Source organism: Amblyraja radiata, chromosome 24, assembly GCF_010909765.2.
Source record: "Amblyraja radiata isolate CabotCenter1 chromosome 24, sAmbRad1.1.pri, whole genome shotgun sequence".
NCBI classification, from domain to species: domain Eukaryota; kingdom Metazoa; phylum Chordata; class Chondrichthyes; order Rajiformes; family Rajidae; genus Amblyraja; species Amblyraja radiata.
In genome coordinates this window covers 6568341-6590144 of record NC_045979.1, presented here as the reverse complement: position 1 = coordinate 6590144, position 21804 = coordinate 6568341, and the positions used below count along the sequence as shown (strand labels likewise).

At 44.9% G+C, this 21804-nt stretch overlaps 1 protein-coding gene across 2 annotated transcripts in view; it reads right to left on the bottom strand.

The window, feature by feature from the left end:
* Window positions 1-21397, bottom strand: part of trim33 (tripartite motif containing 33) — an 84429-nt gene extending 63032 nt beyond the window's left edge. The window contains exons 1-2 of one of the 2 annotated variants that reach the window (XM_033042327.1): window positions 20667-21397; window positions 7123-7241 (exon numbers count right to left, since the gene is read on the bottom strand). In XM_033042327.1, coding sequence (XP_032898218.1) covers window positions 7123-7241; window positions 20667-21327 — 780 coding nt within the window. In that variant the 5' untranslated portion in view covers window positions 21328-21397. The remainder of the gene's footprint in view (window positions 1-7122; window positions 7242-20666) is intronic. The other variant, XM_033042328.1, reaches the window with a different exon arrangement.
* Between the last annotated feature and the right edge of the window lie 407 nt (window positions 21398-21804).

Genomic DNA, 21804 nt, shown 5'->3' with positions numbered 1-21804 from the left:
TAATTTTATATATCAAAATGACTATGATATTCAAAAATCAAACTCTCACTTCCCATATCCCAGTCTTAAATATGAAAAAGTGACACGGTATGAGACACAGTGGAGGCTAATCAACACCTGCTCACCTGTATCCACCTATCGCTTGCTAACTCTTGCCCCATCCTTCTCCCCCATGTTTTTATATTGGCTACTATCCCTCTTTCATTTCAGTCACAATCCAAAAAGCTGTCCGTCCAAATCTCTTAACAGTTGTTGACTGACCCACTGAGTTCTTCTAGAAGTTCTTCCAGAAGCTTCTTTTTTTGCTAAAATGCTAAAAAAAAATTGCTATACAAATGACAGACATGATAATGAGTGGCTAAATAACAATGGTTATTGTGTAAATGCAAATATTTCAACTTTAGGCAAAGGAAGACATGGAATTAAACATTAAACCACAGTCTGATGCCAAAGAACAACAGTACCATTAAGTTTGCAAATAACACCCTACTGTCTGGTTAATAATTTCTCGGCAAAGTTGAACTTAAAATGAAAAATACGATTTATTCACAGTATTTACAATTATATACAGTATATTCAAGTCACCATTCATAGTAATTTGTCAATGCCTGGAAAATGAAAATGTCCATGCCCACCATAGCGGTCTCGAGAACAGTTATGTTGCCTCTGAGACTTCAGTTCTACATGAAAGGTCTGATAGAGCCGTTTTCAACATTACCAACTGATATCTTGCATGCCAGTGAGGAATTCTGCCACGTGGCTCTGGTAGTCTATTCAGGGAGGAAACCAATAAGATCCACCATTTCTCTTTCAAGCCGGAACTCAAGGCAGTAGCTTGATTGAAACATGGTGAAAAAAGGTGTTCAACAGTGCAAACTTTACCACAAGGGAACAGTCAGTTAGGCACACATTAGGGTAGCCACTGGGATGATGACCCACTTAGGTATATTTTTTTCACTTCTGCAGCCAATTTGCGAATTGAAAATATACATACACTGAAACACAATCACTGAATACAATGAAAGACAGCTCAGGTAAATTGCTCAGCCCAGGAAAAGGTTACATATGCACAACATACAACACCTAGAATGCACTGCAGCTGATGACCAATTTTTTCTTGACATCAAGAATACAATTTAATTTCCTGTTTCATCATGGGTATATACTCTATCCAGTTTTGCTGCATTGCCCCAACCATTTTTTCCAGTACTTTCAAATAAACAGATTTGATCATTAATGGACAAAAACATCAGCTGGAGAAACATGAATCTGCAGATGTTAAAATCATAAACAAAAAGCAAGGTGCTGGATAAACTCAGCAGGACAAGCAGCATCTTTGTTGTGGAATGGACAAAACATTTTGGGTTGGGATCCGTCTTCAGACTGATTGGAGAATGTTGGAAATGAAGTGTCATAGAATCAGAGTAAGGAAACAGGCCCTTCAGCCCAACTTGCCCATGCCGACCAAGATGCCCCATCCTGCCTGTGTTTAGCCCATACCCTTCTAAATCTTTCCGATCCATGTACCTGTCCAAATGTTTTTTAAATGTTGTTAATAGTACCTGCCTCAACTACATCATCTGGCAGCTCGTTCCACCATATATACGACACCCTTTGTGTGAAAAAGGTGTCCATTAGGTTCATATTAAATACTACAGTGGGATAAGCAATATTCCACCTCTCCACCAATTCCAATATTGGTAGCCAGTGGGGGGGGGGGGGGGGGGGGGGCTTTCTGGAGCGCTAGTATGGGTGTTGTGGGCGGGACTGGTTTCCAGAGGGCTAGTATGGACATTGTGGGCCGAATGGATTCTTGGGCTGGCGGCTCAGTCACTCAAGCTTGAGGTGTTGGCAGCTCACTCACGGCTGGTGGGCTGGCAGTTGATTCACTATTCCTTGAAATTCCATTCCAAGCAGGGTGCAAGGCCATCAAATTCAAGTGCAGTTTCTTACCACTTCAAGCAGGGTAAGGCCACTAAAGACAGCGAGTCATGACCCCTCCCTCCTCCATCTTGCAGAGACTGAGCCACACCCACACTTCTGGGTTTTATAGTCCCTCCCCATCCCACCAGAAGGGGCGTGGCCTTCATGGCGTGATTGACAAGAGAGAGAATCTCAACATTTTTTAAAAACACTAATAACTTATTTTTCATCTACAGGAAAAATCCTCGGCACCTGATGAGCGGAGGGGGACTGAGTAAGATGGCCAAAAATCACAGCCATACGTGGTAGTGTTTTTTTTCTAAAATCAACATAAAGCGCAAACAGGAAGTGGTCAAGATTAGACTTTTAATTATATAGATGGTAAGGCAACTTTAATTAGGCAAGGCGACTTTAAGTACGCAAGGCGACTTTAGCATTTCCAAACCAATGACAACACAGCTTTAGCATTTCCAAACTAAAGGCAACACAGCTTCAGCATTTCCAAACTATATTTTCAAACCACATTAAAGGCACTGACAGGTCAGTAAAGCCACCCACAGTTTAGTAGACATGTGTTCAGTGCTATTCACAGCTCAGACTGAGAGACGTGACCCTCTCGCTCCCCCATCTTGCAGAGACTGACTGAGGCACTCAACACTTCCGGGTTTTATAGACCCTCCAGAAGGGGTGTGGCCTTCAGGAGAGAGAATCTCAACATTTTTAAAACACTAATAACTCTTATTTTTAATTGATAGGAAAATCCTCTTGTTCTGCGCAGCAGAGAGGGACTCTGAGTAAGATGGCCAAAAATCACAGCCGTAAGTGGCAGCGTTTTTTCTAAAATCAATATACAGAACAGGAAGTGGTCAAGATCAGACTTTAAGTAATTAAGATTTCCCCCTTCATTTTAAACATATGTCCTCTGGTTCTTGGTATAGAAGTGTGAATAAGCACACCTCCAGATTCAGGGACAGTTTCTTCCCAGTTGTTATCAGGCAACTGAACTATTCCACCGCAACTATTCCACGGAGCAGTCCTGAACTACTATCTACTTTATTGGAGACTCTCGGACTATCTTTGATCGGACTTTACTGGCTTTACTTTGCACTAAACGTTATTCCCTTATCATGTATCTGCACACTGTGAGTGGCTCGATTGTAATCATGTATTGTCTTACCGCTGAATGGTTCACATGCAACAAAAGCTTTTCACTGTATCTTGGTACATGTGTCAATAAACTAAAACATCATCCTCTGACATTTCCACCACTTCCAACGTGATCCTGCCACTGGTCGCATCTTCCCATCTACACCCCTTTCCGCCTTCCGCAGAGATGTCTACTCTCTGCAACTCCTTGGTTCACTCATCCCTTCCCACCCAACCACCCCTCCCGGGTACTTTCCCCTGCAGCCGCAGGAGATGCAACACCTGTCTTTACGCCTCCTCCCTCACCACTGTCCAAGGATCTTAGTAGTCCTTCCAGGTGAGACAGAGGTTCATACACCTCCTCCAACCTCAACAACTGCATCCATTGTTCCCACAGTGACCTCTTGTACATCAGCGAGACCAAGAGCAGACCCGGCAACCACTTCGCTGTACGCTTGCATTCATGATAAATGCAAGAAAGCTTAGTTGACTGTAAAGAAAGTGCTCGATGATCAATTGAAACAAAAATAGAAGTTAAAAAAAAAGGTCAATCCCATACCTTCCCACCGTCTGGGAGACGATACCCAGATTGGGGTTTGATCGCTCCAACATTTCAGACTTAAGAACGGCTTCTTCCCCACTGAAATCACCATCTCCCCACTCCTGAACAAATTAGCTCCTTCAAACAATATTCCTGGAGGGACAGCCATGTGCTCTCATTTCTACCACATTTGATTTTATTATTGCATTTTAATATTTTTCTGCACTATCTTCTGATTCCACTACAACATTGGGCCATTCTGCCGTTTTCCAACATCATAGTATTTATTACAGTATTTATCATTACTGTATGCACTTTGTTTACATTATAAGCTTATGTAGAAACAAGGAACTGCAGATGCTGGTTTACACCAAAGGTAGACACAAGGTGTTGGAGTAACTCAACGCGTCAGGCAGCATCTCTGGGAAAAAGGACGGGTGATGTTTCAGGTTGATCTGAAGAAAGGTCCAGACCCAAAATGTCACCCATTCTTTTTCTCCACAGATGCTGCCTAACCCGCTGAGTGACTACAGCGCCTTGTGTCTATATTTATTTTATGAGCTTCATGTGAATACGGAATTTCATTTAGACTAGCACATGACAATACACTAATCTGAATATAAAGAATGATAGAAATAAGAAACAATAAAGTGCTGGAGGAACTCAGCAAGTCAGCCAACATCTGTGGAGGGAATGGACAGATGACATTTTGGCAGGAGCTTTCTTCAGACCGATTCGAGAAGGGGAGATAAGTTGGCAAAGAGCTGGGGGTGGTAAGAAGCCTGGCAAGAGATAGATGGATACAGTTGAAGGGAGTGAATTCACGCACAGGCACGAGACAGGGGAAAAAAAAATGAAAAAAAGGAAGAGATAGGGGGGTCCAAGGGGCAACTCCCCTGGCAGGGATAAAAGGGGGAAGCGCCCCCTTTCTGCAGATTTATTTTTAATAATTGTAACTTGAAATGACTGTTTTCTTGCCTGTTTACCCTTAATTTCGCGCAGGGTCTCCCCCACTCACACGGAACCCCTCACTGCTCACAATCCCAGGGAACCCCTCACTGCTCACACTCCCAGGGAACCCCTCACTGCTCACTCACAGGGACGATAAGGTGGAGTGCGCAAGTGTTCAGCAAAAAGATTGCCTCGTCTATGCTTGATCTTGCCAATGCAAGGGAGGTCATATTGAGTACACCAAATGCAGTACCCCACTCCTCCACACCAACTCCTTCCCCTGCACCCCCTCCCCCCACCATAGTCTGCACAGTTCTCCCACATACCACCACCCCAATCATCCCGCTTCTTTACCCTCCTTCGTACACGCCTTACATTCAGTATTCTTAGTTCCCTTTTATTCCCTCATTTTCCCCTTCCAAGATATCCTTCCTTCCAGCTACACATTTCACTACACTTCTTTCCTTATCTGACAATCTTTTGTTGCTTTTTCATCTCCTGCCTTTGTCACTTACTTCACCCCAAAATTATCCCCTTGCCTGTATCCACACATCACATACCGGCTTCGACTGACCTGCACCTGGCTATTTTGCTCAAGATCCCAGCATCTGCAGTTTCCCATCTCCATGGCAGAAATAAGAGTTGCCCATTCAGCCTCTCATACTTGCTGTCATTCAAAAAAATCATGGTTGACATTTTCATTGTCAACACCCTTTCCCACGCAATTACCTTAATGTCCAAAAAATCTATTCATCTGGTGCTCTAATATACCCTACAACTGAGCTTCCACGTCACCTCCAGATGCAGAATTGCAAAAGATTCACTATCGCAGAGTGAGGACATTTATTTATAATGTGTCCTGATGGCCAATGGCTTATTTTAACATGGACCAGTTTTAGACTCCCCAGCCTATCTAGACATCATCCTTGCATCTACCCTTAAAAGACTTGCAAGAATCTTATACAATTCATTACAACCATCTTTTATTCTTTTTAAACTCCATCTGCCTAATCTTTCTTCATAGGACAAATACCCCTCAACCCAATTGGCCTCTGTTGCACTCCCTCTTATCACATGCATGTAATTTCTCAGTTAGCAAGGACAGACACGTATGCAACATTCTACATGCATCGTCATCCGGCTCCTCTATCTCAGCTTCCTCTTCAGTACTTAGATGTAACAGTTAACTACAGGCATACAAATTGCCTATTAATAGCCAACCCTCAATGAGCAGATGAGAAAAGAACAATTTCAAAACCCACTTTACAGCAGCGGAAATGCAAAACTGACATACGATTATATGCTCTGAACAGAAAGAAATCTGGGCCATGAGAGACCATACGACTGTTCCAACACATGCAAGATCTCATCATTTACACATAACCTGGAAATAAAGTGCATATTGTTGCAATTCTGAAGCTGGGTGATCCAAAGTGCTTCAGCAATTTCAGTGCTTTGAGTAAAAAATTCCAAATTGGCCCTTGTTCAATTTTGAAAAGCAACTTGCAGAACGGTGGCACATTGATAGTTTCTGCCTTACAGCGCCAGCTAATTGGGTTTAATCCTGATGATGGGTGCTATCTGTATGGAGTTTCCATGTTCTCACTGTAACCACATGGGTTTTCTCTGGTTCCCTGCCACATTACAAAGACACGCAGGTTGGTAGGTTATTTGGCTTCTGAAAATAATCCCCATGATATAGGATAACGAAGAGGTAAATTTTATTGAACACCTGTCTAAAGAGGTTTCTTGAAAAGCCTAAATTTCCTCCGGGTGCTCCAGTTTCTTCCCACATCTCAAAGACGCATGGATTTGTAGGTTAATTGGCTTATATATATTGCCCCTAGTGTGTAGGAGGGCAGTGTACAGGTGATCAATGGTCAACGTGGACTTGGTGGGCCGTAGGGCCTGTTTCCATGTTGTATTTATTTCTGTATCTTAAAATCGTTGTAGCTTTTATTGGCCCCTCAACCCCATTTCATTGTCTACCACCACAGCTTGCTTTGACACAATGACAAATCATCAGTCATTCCCATGATCCAGATATTTGCGTAAAACTCAGCCTACTGGAGGAACTCAGCTGGTCAGGCAGCATCTGGGGAGGGACTGATCAGGTTGAAGGTCCCAACCCGCAACTTCACCTGACCATCCAATCCACAGATGTTGCCTGATCCGATGAGTTTCTCCAGCACTGTTTTGCTCAAGATTCCAGCAATCTGTAATTCCTAACATCTCAGTTGCAGGGGAATACTGCTTTTATATACTGGGAGCAAAACAGAGTCACTTCCCCTTGCAACAGCCTTCAACAAAGTGCATTGGCAGCCTTGCTTTAACATTTACTTACCCGGCACGTTAATATTTTTGTGAATGACCAGCGATACAAACAAGGCTTTATCTACGCTAATGACCAGCAATGGCAAGGCGGCAGAATGCTGTCGCTTTAAATACACTTGAACAGTTGCATTAACCAGGACGACTAATAAAATGCAATCAAATAATTTAAACCACAAGATATGTTACGTTGTGCCAATTTTAAAACCTCAGAAGTAAATCATTCTCACCTGGCATGAATTTTCATCAGAATTATTTGACCCGTCTGTGGAATCCTTCACAAAGTAGTTATCGACTAAGTCTATCTGTCTACATTCTTGTCGGCACACCGGGCACCGGATGACACCCACTGAAAAAGATTTTAAAAATAATTTCAACCTTGAATATATTTTTTTAGTCTCTAAAATTGAAAACATTTAATAATTTCTAGTTTAAAAAAAAGTTAATTTTCTGCACAGAATTTCCCTCAAATGTGAGACATTCACCAAAAGCATAGCGTTTGCAAGGTAGAAAGAAAACCTACAAGATTAAAATTGAACCTGCAGGGGAAAAGTTGAAATTATTCTAACATTCAAGCATTTATTTTCTTTCTCCAGGAGATTGCAATATTTAGATAAACTTGCACAGCTGACATAAAAAAAACTGGAGATAGACACAATGTGCTGGAGTAACTCAGCGGGTCAGGCAGCATGTTGGGAGAAAAAGGATGGGGGATGTTTTGGGTTACCTTCTTCCCCGACCCCAAAATGTCGCCCATCCTTTCTCTCCAGATGCTGCCTGATTCGCTGAGTTACTCAGCACTGTGTGTCTATCTTGGTACATACCAGCATCTGCAGTTCCTTTTTACACCATATAAACTGGAATACTTTGCAGGTTCACAATGTTCTAGTTAATCTTCTAAAAAAAGTGATCAAGAGTGTTTGTCATATGCATCAGACAGGAACCAGAACAATGAAATCCTTTTTTTGCTGCACTTTTTCAGGCACATTGGATACAATAACAACAATAATATACCATTATCAGTTGTTCTATACAAATTAGGACCAGGATGGGCCATGGGGGGGGGGGGGGGGGAATGGTGTTGATAATTGCCCATGGTCTGCTATAACTGAATACAGTACTACCATTGTATGTAGTTGAAATAAAAAATGGTAGATGATGGTTAATACACAAAAGGACACAAAGTGCTGGAGTAACTCAGCGGGTTAGGCAGCATCTCTGGAAAACATCGATTCTGTCGGCCAAGTTACTCCAGCACTTTGTGTCATTTCACCTTAAAACTAGGCGCCAATGCTGCTGATTTGCAAGCCATTCTTCACTGGTCGTCACGGCTCATGAAGCCGCTGATTGGACACACTTTCTTCAGGCCATTGTTTTCTACAGGACGCGCTCGGTCACCATTCGATCGTGTATTTTGCAACATGCTGAATCTCCTCAAACATTGAGGTAATGGAGATATTAGTGAGTTTTCTTTTGTGATTGCCTCAATCTAGAGAGATCACGAGAGATGAAAGGTCCCCTAGCTTTCCCTTCCTGAAGTCAGCAATCAGCTCCTTGGTCATGCAAGGATTATTGTTCTGGCACAATATCCAGATTATCAATCTCCCTTCTGTACTCAGATTTGTTTTCAGTTATTCACCCAACAACAGCAATATTATTGATAGATTTTAAAATGGTGTTGGAGGAGTATCTGGATACAGTCATTGGTATAGAGCAGGGGATTAAGCACACAGCCCAGAGGTGTCAATGTATCAACAGGTGGTGGTGGTTCAAAATTCTAGGAGTATAATTACGCCATTCGGCCCATCAAGTCTACTCCGCCATTCAATCATGGCTGATCTCTGCCTCCTAATCCCATTTTCTTGCTTTTCTCGCCATAACCCTTGATACCCATTCGAATCAAGAATTTATCTATCTTTGCTGTAAAAATATCCATTGACGGCCTCCACAGCCCTCCGTGGCAATAAATTCCACAGATAACTACCCTCTGACTAAAGAAGTTCCTCCTCACCTCCTTTCTAAAAGAGCGCCCTTTAATTGCGAGGCTATGACCTCTGGTCCTAGACTCTCCCACCAGTGGAAACATCCTTTCCACATTCACTCTATCTATGTCTTTCATTATTCTGTAAGTTTCAACCTTCAACCTTCTAAACTCCAACGAGTAAAGGCCCAGTGCTGTCACACGCTCATCATATGTTAACCCATTCATTCCTGGAATCATTCTTGTAAACCTCCTCTGGACCCTCTCCAGAGCCAGCACATCCAAAGACAGAGTGGACAGCTATCTGCAGAGCCAAAAGAGATGGGGGGAGGGGAAGATATTGAACAATTTCTTTTCTTCGGTATTCACCAAGGAGAAGGATATTGAATTATGTGAGGTAAGGGAAACTAGTAGAGTAGCTATGGATACTTTGAGTTTCAAAGTAAAAGAAGTACTGACACTTTTGAAAAATATAAAAGTGGATAAGTCTCCGGGTCCTGACAGGATATTCCCTAGGACATTGAGGGAAGTTAATGTAGAAATAGCCGGGGCTATGACAGAAATATTTCAAATGTCATTAAGAAATGGGAATAGCCCCCGAGGATTGGCGTACTGCGCATGTTTTCCATTGTTTAAAGAGGGTTCTAAGAGTAAACCTAGCAATTATAGACCTGTTAGTTTGACTTCAGTGGTGGGCAAATTAATGGAAAAGATACTTAGAGATAATATATATAAGCATCTGGATAAACAGGGTCTGATTAGGAACAGTCAACATGGATTTGTGCCTGGAAGGTCATGTTTGACTAATCTTCTTGAATGTTTTGAAGAGGTTACTAGGGAAATTGACGAGGGTAAAGCAGTGGATGTTGTCTATATGGACTTTAGTAAGGCCTTTGACAAGGTTCCTCATGGAAGGTTGGTTAAGAAGGTTCAACTGTTGGGTATAAATGCAGGAGTAGCAAGATGGATTCAACAGTGGCTGAATGGGAGACGCCAGAGGGTAATGGTGGATGGCTGTTTGTCGGGTTGGAGGCAGGTGACTAGTGGGGTGCCTCAGGAATCTGTGTTGGGTCCTTTGTTGTTTGTCATGTACATCAATGATCTGGATGGTGTGGTAAATTGGATTAGTAAGTATGCAGATGATACCAAGATAGGGGGTGTTGTGGATAATGAAGAGGATTTCCAAAGTCTACAGAGTGATTTAGGCCATTTGGAAGAATGGGCTGAAAGATGGCAGATGGAGTTTAATGCTGATAAATGTGAGGTGCTACACCTTGGCAGGACAAATCAAAATAGGGCGTACATGGTAAATGGTAGGGAATTGAAGAATGCAGTTGAACAGAGGGATCTGGGAATAACCGTGCATAGTTCCTTGAAGGTGGAATCTCATATAGACAGGGTGGTAAAGAAAGCTTTTGGTATGCTAGCCTTTATAAATCAGAGCATTGAGTATAGAAGCTGGGATGTAATGTTAAAATTGTACAAGGCATTGGTGAGACCAAATCTGGAGTATGGTGTACAATTTTGGTCGCCCAATTATAGGAAGGATGTCAACAAAATAGAGAGAGTACAGAGGAGATTTACTAGAATGTTGCCTGGGTTTCAACAACTAAGTTACAGAGAAAGGTTGAATAAGTTAGGTCTTTATTCTCTGGAGCGCAGAAGGTTAAGGGGGGACTTGATAGAGGTCTTTAAAATGATGAGAGGGATAGACAGAGTTGATGTGGACAAGCTTTTCCCTTTGAGAATAGGGAAGATTCAAACAAGAGGACATGACTTCAGAATTAAGGGACAGAAGTTTAGGGGTAACATGAGGGGGAACTTCTTTACTCAGAGAGTGGTAGCGGTGTGGAATGAGCTTCCAGTGGAAGTGGTGGAGGCAGGTTCATTGGTATCATTTAAAAATAAATTGGATAGGCATATGGATGAGAAGGGAATGGAGGGTTATGGTATGAGTGCAGGCAGGTGGGACTAAGGGAAAATAATTGTTCGGCACGGACTTGTAGGACCGAGATGGCCTGTTTCCGTGCTGTAATTGTTATATGGTTATCCTTCCTCAGATATGGGGCCCAAATTTTCTCACAGTACTCCAAATGATCAGCGCCTTATAGAGCCTCGGCATTACATCTCTGTTTTTGTATTCCTGTCTTCTTGATATAAATGCTAGTATTGAATTTGTCTTCCTTACTACCGACTCGACTTGCAAATTAACTTGTTGGGAGTCCCGTACCAGCACTCCCAAGTCTCTTTATACCTTGGATTTCTGGATTCTCTCTCCATTCAGGAGATGGTTTAAATATCAAGCAGAAAAGTTACACAAGTACTCACAAATATAACGTTTCTGTTCATTTAAAGTTGATATCCCCCTTCCCCCCCACCTCCGAACCCCCCAAAACAACACTTCAGCCATTTTTATCTCACTTGCCAAGTTCCATGATTGATTCAATATAGTCACCTACTTCCATGACTCATCTTCTTAGTGGGCAGAGTAAAAGAGGAACTATGTACATTCAAAAGTATGGTATAGGTCTGGTCAGGTAATAAGTCAGGTAATAATAATACTGCAGCAAGTATGTTACAAGAAAAAGAAAATCAAAGTACACTTCCATTCTCTCTTTTTTTTTTTTAAATTACAAATTCCTAGAGCAGAAGGGATATATTATGTCTTTTTTTCCCCTCTTGATGTTGTTACTTCATTGAGCATAATTCAGACTGGCAACTACGCACTTCGTCCAAGCACATTATCGCACGCATCATGCAAGCCGTCTTAAATGACCACCAAAACTGTCACTTGGCAATCTAAAAAGCTGCCTAGGTTGCCCAGCTGGCAACAGAGGAAAAAAAAGGTAAGTGAGAGCCCTGTCAAGGGCAGTTTAATTTAGAGATGCAGATGCAGGCCCGAGTCCACACTGACCATCCCATTCAGACGCGGGGATAGGAATGGAAAGATAGGATGGATGAATGAGTGGCTGAAGAGTTGGGGCAGGGATTCAGATTTCTGGACTATTGAGATCTGTCCTGGGGCAGAGATAACCTCTATAGAAGCAACGAGGTGGACCCGAACTGGATCAATATCAGTGCAGGTTTGCTCATGAGGAGTTAAACTAGAATGACATGGTGGGAACCAAGGCAGAAGGTCAGCAAATTAAAGGTCTGATGGATTGGTAAAATTATGACCAGTAAGTCTCAAATGAAGGGCCAATGAGAGGGATGTTTATTTCAGCGCAAGGAGTATTCTGGGTAAAGTAGATGAATTTAAAGCCTGACTCAGTGCTTCAAACTATGATGTAGGAAGGAACTGCAGATGCTGGTTTACACCAAGGATCGACAAAATGCTGGAGTAACTCAGCGGGTCAGGCAGCATCTCTGGAGAGAAGGAATGGTTTGCAAGAGTGACAGGACTGGCCGCTCAACCTTCCAGGGTTTATATATTTCAGACATGACAGAGGGAAGTAAAAAAGGTGGAGGAGTTGACTCACTAACCAGGGAGAATGTCACGACAGCACTCAGAGGACATACAGAAGGCTTTGTCCACTGAGGCATTAGGTGCAGAGCTGAAACATAAGAAAATGACAATCACTTTAATGGGAATATATTATAGGCCAAAGGAAAGATGCAAAACCAGCAAGGTCATGGACTTCAATTTCTCCAATATAGTTTACCTGTGGTAAACCAAAGTATCAAAGGTATTTTATTGGTCACATTCACATACACCGAGGTGTAATGAAGTGAAATGCTTTTTGCCATTTTGCAGCACACAAAGAAAGAATACAGACATAACACCAATGAGAGTCACAAACACAAAGAAGACATAACACCAATGAGAGTCACAAACACAAAGAACATCCCCCCACAATGGCTCTCACCATGAGGGAAGGCACAAAGTCCAGTCCACCCATAGTCGGGCCTATTGAGGCCTCCACAGTCGCCTCTACGGAGGCCCGATGTTCTTGGCCGTTCTCGCCGGGTGGTGGTGCTCCGGCGTCGGGAGAGTCCTAACAGCGGCATGGGAACCCTGGAACGGCCGCCTCCGTACTGTAGGCCGCGGCTTCCGAAGCCAACATGGCCGCGCCGGTTGGAGCTCCACAACTGGCGATCTCGTAGTGAGATCCCAGGCTCCTGGAGTAAAGTTCGGCGCCGCCGCCCGCAGCTGGCCGCTCCTCAGACCCGCAGCTCCGCGATGTTGTTCCCGGCGGTCTCAGCTCACCGGAGCTCCAGCGCGGTGACCCAGGCAAGGCATCGCCCACTCCACGATAGCGCTCCAGCGCTGTGCCGCCTCCGAAGCCGAGGTTCTGGGCGGTCCGCGACAGGAAACGCCGCTCCAGGCCCGCTGGTAGGCCGCGAGGACGGGTCGAAGCTGCAGCCCGGAGAAAATCTGCCTCTCCGACCAGGTAGGGACCCTGAAAGGCAGTTTCCCCCTCCCCCCCCCACACAAAAAAGTCTAGACCTCCAAACAAAACACTTTAACTAACTAAAAATAAAAATAAAATGGTGAAAAGACAGACAACTGCTGGCAGGGCAGCCGTGCACAGGACAGCGCCCCCTGTGACATTTTGAGTCGAGAGCCTTCATCAGACTGGTTAGGGATAAGGGAAATGAGATATAGATGGTGGTGAGAGAGATAAAGAACAATGAATGAAAGATATGCAAAATAGTAATGATGATAAAGGAAACAGGCCATTGTAAGCTGTTTGTAGGATGAAAATGAGAAGGTAGTGCGACTTGGGTGGGGGAGGGATAGAGAGGGAATGCTGGGGCTACCTGGTGGAAGAAATCAATATTCATACCACTGGGATGTAAGCTGCCCAAGCGAAATATGAGATGCTGTTTCTCCAATTTGCGTATATCCTCACAGACAATGGAGGAGACCGAGGGCAAAAAGGTCCATGTAGGAATGGAAAGGAGAATTAAAGTGCCCAGCAACCGTGAGATCAGGTTGGTTCACACGGGATGAGCGAAGGTGTTTCGCAAAGCGATCGCTCAGTCTACGTTTTGTCTCGCCAATGTATAACAACGATCTTGAACAACGGATACAGTAGATGCGGTTGGAGGAGGCGGGGGGGGGGGGTCTTTGTGTCTGTGTCTGTGTGTGTCAATTTGCCTTTGCAACGCATCTCTTCGAAAACCAGACGCAAAAACGCGCAAAAATCCCCAGCTGCAGGATGCTCCCCTCCCCCACTGGCCCCCATCTGAAGCCATCACGTCCCCAGCTGTAGGACAGTCCCACACCACCCACCGCCTGAAGCAGTCGCCGTCTCCAGCTGCAGAATACTACCCACCAGTCCACACCTGAAGCCGGTGGGGAGCAGCAGCGGCCGGCCATGACAGCAGAGACCACGGCCGCAGCAGGCCACAACGGCGAGACAACACGACAGCGATAGGCCAAGGCAGCAGCAGACCACAGCAGGGGCAGGCAAAGGCAGCGGTAGGCCATGGCTGCACCCTCCCCCCCCGGCCCCGCCTGAGGTTGTCCCCCTCCCCTAGCTGCAGGACACCCCAGGGCTCTCACTTAACTTTTTTTTCCTCTGTTGTCAGCCGGGCAACCTAGGTAGCTTTTTCGGTTGCCAAATGACAGCTTAGGTGGTCATTTAAGATGGCTTGCATGACGTGTGCGATAATGTGCTCGGCCGAAGTGCGTAGTTACCAGTCGGAATTATGCTCAAGGAAGCATTCACATATTATTTCCGCTTCAAAAAAAGTCATAAACTAAACATATTCACCAATCAAGACATGACATATACCACAATGACATGTAGCAACATTATAATACAGTATCTCAACTCTTTTTACACGTTGCAATGAATACAATTTCTATTATTTCTTTCCACTTCCAAACAAAAATGTGGTTGGATTATTCAGCCTATGATCAACCTGTGTCAATAAATCCTGGACCATGGTAACATATATGCTTAACCATGCACACTACAGATTGATGCAAGCATGTTTTCTGTGAAGGACCGAAAATTATCATAACATGGCCATAGCATGGGTCGTTATTGCTACTGATACATAAACACTCTCGCTTCCCACATAATTTATCCACAACAAAATATACAGGTTGCAAGGAAATTTCTAAAGGCATTTTATGATAATAGCTGTTAAAACCGACTCTACCCATCTGACAGGTTAAACATTACACTAACTGACAAGAGATGGCCAAAGGGCATAATCCATCTTTATAGATTAAAACAAATAATAACATTGGGAATTAAAACACATTTGACTGCATTCCGTTACCATACATAGTCAATGTTCGCTCTGAAGACATTAGGGAGTTGAGAAGGCAATCGGTGCGAGATTGATTGATTTTGGCAGGGGAATTAGTGCTTGTTGGTTGGAGTAGGTAAAATTGCAAGGGGAGAGCACGGGGGATGTCAGTGGAGATTGAATGGGGGGGGGCAGTAGAGGATGGATGGGGGGGGGGATCAGTGCTGGATGAATGGGGGGGGGGGAGATCAGTGCAGGATGAACGGGGGGGGGGATCAGTGCAGGATGAATGGGGGAGGGGTCAGTACAGGATGAATGGGGGGGGTCAGTAAAGGATGAATGGGGGGATCAGTACAGGACGAATGGGGGAGATCAGTACAGGACGAATGGGGGGGGATCAGTACAGGATGAATGGGGGGGATCAGTACAGGATGAATGGGGGGGGGGATCAGTACAGGATGAATGGGGGGGGGATCAGTACAGGATGAATGGGGGGGGGGGGTCAGTACAGGATGAATGAGGGGGGGTCAGTACAGGATGAATGGGGGGGGGATCAGTACAGGATGAATGGGGGGGGGGGTCAGTACAGGATGAATGGGGGGGATCAGTACAGGACGAATGGGGGGGCGGATCAGTACAGGACAAATGGGGGGGGATCAGTACAGGACGAATGGGGGGGATCAGTACAGGACGAATGGGGGGGGATCAGTACAGGACGAATGGGGGGGGGATCAGTACAGGACGAATGGGGGGGATCAGTACAGGACGAATGGGGGGGGATCAGTACAGGATGAATGGGGGGGGGATCAGTACAGGACGAATGGGGGAGGTCAGTACAGGATGAATGGGGGAGGTCAGTACAGGATGAATGGGGGAGGTCTGTACAGGATGAATGGGGGAGGTCTGTACAGGATGAATGGGGGAGGTCAGTACAGGATGAATGGGGGGGGGGGGATCGGTGCAGAATGAATGGGGGGGATCGGTGCAGGATAATGGAGGGGGGGATCAGTACAGGATGAATGGGGGGGGGAAATCAGTACAGATGAATGGGGAGAACACTACAGGATGGATGGGGGGGAATCAGTGCAGGATAAATGGAGGGGGGGTCAGTGCAGGATGAATGGGGGATCAATACAGGATGAATGGGAAGGGGGGGGTCAATACAGGATGAATTGGGGGACCAGTGTAGGATGGATGGGAAGTGGCAGGAGAATCAACGCGAGGTGGATAAGGTGATCAGTGGAGGATGAATAGAGGCGGGAATGGGGATCAGTGCCGGATCGAGAGGAGTGGTCCTAGGATAAAGGGAATGGAGGAGGGTGTAAAAGAGAGAGAGAGAGAGAGAGAGAGAGAGAGGGGAAGGAGCAGAGGAGGTGGGGAGGAAGGAAGGTCAGCACTCCTCGGACCACACCAGCATCATCAGCCTTGGCCGTCCCTGTCCACCGCCAAAGGGGGAGGCAGCTGGGATCTCCTCGCCACCACCTCCCCTCCTCCGCCAGCCAACAGGAAGGTGCGGGGCAGAGCGGTGCAGATGCTTCAGACGGCGGCCTCTCCCTTCCTCCTTCAGCATGCGGGAGGGTTTGTTTTGAAAGCGGCTATCGCCGGTGGCGGAGTGGCACGCAGCTGCCGCTATGAGGGCAGGCGGGGTGAAGGAGGAGGTGGATCCGCCGTCACCGGCGCTGTGCGGGCCCGTCATTCGTTCTGACCCTCCGTGACCCTCCGAGCCATCGCCGTCGCTGACCCCAAACATCACTTATTCCTTTTCTCCAGAGATGCTGCCTGACCCGCTGAGTTACACCAGTTTAGTGTCTACCTTCGGTATAAACCAGTATCTGCAGTGTCAAGCCGGGCAAAATGCTGGGCTTTTAGGTTGCCCGGAGGGACTTTAGGTGGCCATTGGCACCCGGGCAACCGTTAATTTCGAGCCCTGCGCCCCACCCCCCCCCCGCCCCGCCAGAAGCGTCCCCCGCTGCAATCCATTCGACCCACAACACCCATACTCGCCAATAAAGTCTATTCGGCCCACAATTTCCTACTAGCCCTTTGGAAACAATTCCCTCCAGCCCGGAAAGTCAGTACTAGCCCAAGAAAAGTTCATTTGGCCCATAATACGCATACTAGCCCTGGAAACCAGTCCCTTCGGACCACAAAACCCATACTTGCCCTCCAGAAAGCCCCCCCCCCCCCAACCTCAAGCCGCCCCGTCCCCAGCTGCAGGATGCTCCCCCATGGGTCCCCGCCTGAAGCCGGTGGGGAGCTCCAGCGGTAGGCCACGCCAGCGGCAGGCAGTGGTAGGCCACAACAGCGATATGCCGGGGTAGGCCACATCCTGCAGCTGGGGACGGGAACAGTTAGAGGGGCAGTTAGGGGCTATGGGTGAGTGGTGGAATATTGCATTGGGGGAACAGGTTGCGTTGGGGGAATGGGTGAGTGGTGGAGTGGGTTGCGTTGGAGGACCAGGCCTCCCATGTGAGTCTACATCTTACATAAAATTTACCTGAAAAGGTAATTCTCTTTTCCAAAAGCATACCAGGATTTAAAAAGGGTTTGTGATTATCAATTTCATAGCTACAATCCTATGAAATATTATACCAAATTAATCGTTCATAGTATTGCAGAGTATACTTCGTGCCCATGAAAGCATTCAGCACCACCTCCACAAACTGCAGTTTAACTACCTAATAATGAATTATTTACATTTCTGTGTGAGTGGTTTGCAGCAATAATCATTGTACACATCACTATTAAGGGTAAACTGTATTGTTATAGTCGACCAAAATACAGTTTTACACGATCAGTCTTTATGTGCATTGTTAAAAATGATGGTTCAGCAAATTAAAATGCATTATCTTACAAGTTTCTCAGTACATTTACTTCAAATTGAAACTAATATCAAACAACGCCAAAGCTGACAATACAAATGTCAATAATCTTTGGACAAATCCTATCATTGCTTACTCTATTCTTATAACCTTCTAAATAAGATGTCTGCTGCAAACATTGCAGAAATATTTGCACTTCAAAAATAAACTTGTCCGTTTTCTCCAGTTACTGATGAATGCTCCCACTTTTAAGTCTGATTTCACACAATCTTTAAAAAAAAGATAATCAGTTTACAAACTACTCACTGAATATTTTTGAAAGACATGGTTTTGTTTCACTAAAAGTATTCTTACCAAATTTGTAATTGTTCTAAACGCAATAAAAAACGCCCAACATTTAAACACCAATATAAAAATCTGCTGAGATTGCCATGAATAAACGCAATTTAGTCAAAAGGGTTACATTAGCCTTATCTGCATTCTTTTCTGCAATGTCAAAGGGTACACACCAATATTAAACAAATCTTCTGTACTAATTTCCAATAATTCTGTGCATATTTGAGAACATCTGCACTAAACCTTTCAGAGAGCAAGGAGATCTAAATGCACATCAGGATGTATTTGTATATTGATTTCCTACACCAGGGTACAGAGTAAATAAAACTAACAATTTCAAAGTTAGATATACATGGAGATACATTGCACATAAATACCCCATTTTCATCTCAATAATAATTTGCATCTCAATGTAAATATTCAGAAAATACTACAACAATAGGCTACTTTGACTCATTTTCACTGGTTTCATCGGTAACAGATGTGATATTTAGCCTAAGATCGAAAAGAACTGAAAATACCATATGCAAATTACAACATATGCTAAGAATAATTTCAATAACAACTTTCCATAACAAAACCCAAATGCACTTTATGTTTAAGAAGGAACTGCAGATGCTGGAAAATCGAAGGTAGACAAAAATGCTGGAGAAACTCAGCGGGTGAGACAGCTTCTATGGTGTGAAGGAAATCGTCAACGCTTCGGCCCGAAACGTTGCCTATTTCCTTCGCTCCATAGATGCTACCTCACCCGCTGAGTTTCTCCAGCATTTTTGCCTACCAAATGCACTTTAGTAGTTTGAATGTAGTTGACCACTGCATACTTGGATTTCCTTCCCATTTTGTATGAAAAATGAAGTATTAAATTATAAAAATATGCAGAAACAGGTTAAGATTTGCAAAGTAAACAACCATTTGAACAACCCCTCACAAAGTGACTATTTATGGCATTCATCAGTTTGAAACCAACTACAAATAACCATTTTTCCTCCACAGCATTCTCAATTCTGAAATTCCCAACCATCACCAATTACTAGAAATGTTGTACTTAGCCAAGTAATTAATGCGTCACATTTACAATCTCAAATCATAAAAAGATCAATTTACAGCTATTATGCTTGGGTATTATGAGCATTGCAATCCTGCAAAATATTGCAAACCCAACTCGCTTTAATTATAATTTTCACTATATTCACATTGCCATACTTGGTGCAGATCTGTTGTCAAGAAAATGTTAGTTAAGGTGAATTTATTCTCATGATTCATTTTGGGGGAAATGCAATGAAACATCCAATATAATAAAACCCCAGTTAATAAAACACATTTACTCAATTTAAAGGTTATAAATCGCCTGTTAATGTGTTTTCTTTCCAATCACCAAGCAATCCGCATATTATCATGGTTGTTTCCAGCTGTTGTCCAGCAAAGACCACACAAATGTCCAAAAGCATGTTTTTCGTGATAATGCAATTAATTACGTATCACCTAATATAATTAATTTCTGGAATTTTTTTACAAACTATTGTTTTTGGGAAGGTTGTAAATATTGTTTTCCCTCGTCAGTGCCATTTCTCAATGAATGAAAGGAAGTTAGGTCTTGATTTCAATCTCAATGGAAAAATACCACTGGGAGGAGTCAAATAGCATCAGATTTGCACAGGTACACTATAAAATGGTGATTTTAATGGTCTTATTTCCTAAACAATATTCTCAGTACTTCCAAACATTTGTAAACGATGACTAAATAGTTCATTTAAAAGGCTTGACACCACTATGTTTATGGGGTTGTCTACATCTGCTTCAGTTTTGTCATAATTGTTCTGATGGCATCAGTTCAGAATATAGCAATATGGTATGAATTTAAATATGAAATGCAACGCCTGAACAATAATTAACCAAGATGTTATTGCAAGCATCTTTTCGTCAGTATAAAGGACAGGCTATGCTTTGAAGAACATGTTTGAAACCAAAACAGCCCCAACTTTTTTTTTTAAGCTGGCAAACTTGAATAGAGTATCAAATATGCAATGTAAGTTTTTTTTAAATTCATTAACATTTTGCTTAAAAATACTTTAAGGGTAATTCCCGATAATATGGTGATTATGAAAATTTACTCAATCAATTAAATATCACAAAAAAGCAAAAGGCATTAGAATATATTAGGATCCAAAAGTCATTCAATTTAATGCAACTTAGGGACAAATAACACAAGGAGAGCACCATCTCCCAATTGTTTTTCCATTCACCGCTTCCAACTTTTGTTATCCTACTCCACGTGAATTCGTTTGGCATAACATCTAGTATATCTTACCAGTAGAGTTCATGACGATGGTATGGTTATGTCAACAAGGGCAGACGCTACTGTAAAAGTTATAACTAAAGTCCGCAGTGTACGGGTGGATCCCCCAAGTTAGTCTGTGGTACTTACCCTGTTGAATAGCGGGCAATTCCCCGTTATTTCCTGCAGTATTATTGCCCCCGATGGGAACGGGGATACTCAGCTGCCGCTCGGGTTCCGGCAAGCACCGTTTACAAAAGGAGTGAAGGCATGGGAGTAGCTTGGGCTCCCTCCCCTGTAGAGAATCTCGGCATACGGCGCACTCGTCCAAAAGGTTCAGGTTCACCTCCGTAGACGCGGTCGCCGCCACCGGCGTCGCTTTTTCTGGGCCCACTCCAGGATTCGGTCCCACCACCGGATTCGGTCCCGAACCCGGACTCGGTCCAGGGCTTGGACCTGGAGCAGGAACGGATGCGGAGATGGGTGTGTGTACCGGCCCCGAGCTGGGGCACGCCCCCGGACTGAGGACCGGACTGGGTGCCGGGCCGGGGCCGGGGCTGGGCCCTGGCATTTCGAAGACAGCGACCGCCGCGGCCGTTGGTGATGGTGCCGTCGTTGTCGTTGTCGTTGTCGCCGTCGCCGTCACGGCGGCTGTCGGCGTCGATGTGGTGACTGTCAACGCGGCGCCCAGCATCGCCACCACCTCCGGATCCTGCTTCTCCCGACTCTCCCCGTCCTTGTCAGATGGGCCGCTCTTCTCCTCGCCAACGCCGTTCGCCTCGATATTAGTTCCACCTTTGTTTTCCGCCATCTTTTCTTTTCTTTTCTCCTCCTCTCTCCCTCGGTCGGCGCACGCTCACATTCAAACTCCTCTCGGGCTCGCCGACGGCCGCGTGAGACGGCGGCGCCTATTGGCTGGGCTCGATGCCTCGTCTAAGACGGCTGCTGATTGGCTGCCTGGGCACCATGCTCAAGGGGGGTGGACCAAAGCAAAGATCGTCAACGTCACGTGGGGGGGGGGGGAGGGTTTGTCACGCCGAGAGGGGGAGGAATCGGCAACATCACGTGGGGGAGGGGGAGCTGCGGTCGGTCAGGTGACCTAACGCCACCGGGGGGAGTGGGAGGGTCGTCAACGGCACGTGGGGGAAATATTACGTCACGGAGAGGAGGTGTGGTTTGGGGGGGGGAGGGAGAGAGAGCCGCGGTCGGTCAGGTGACTCAACGGCTCGGCGCTCCACCGGGCTTCAAATGCCGGGCGCGCGCAGGATTTAAACCACGCGGTCGCCTC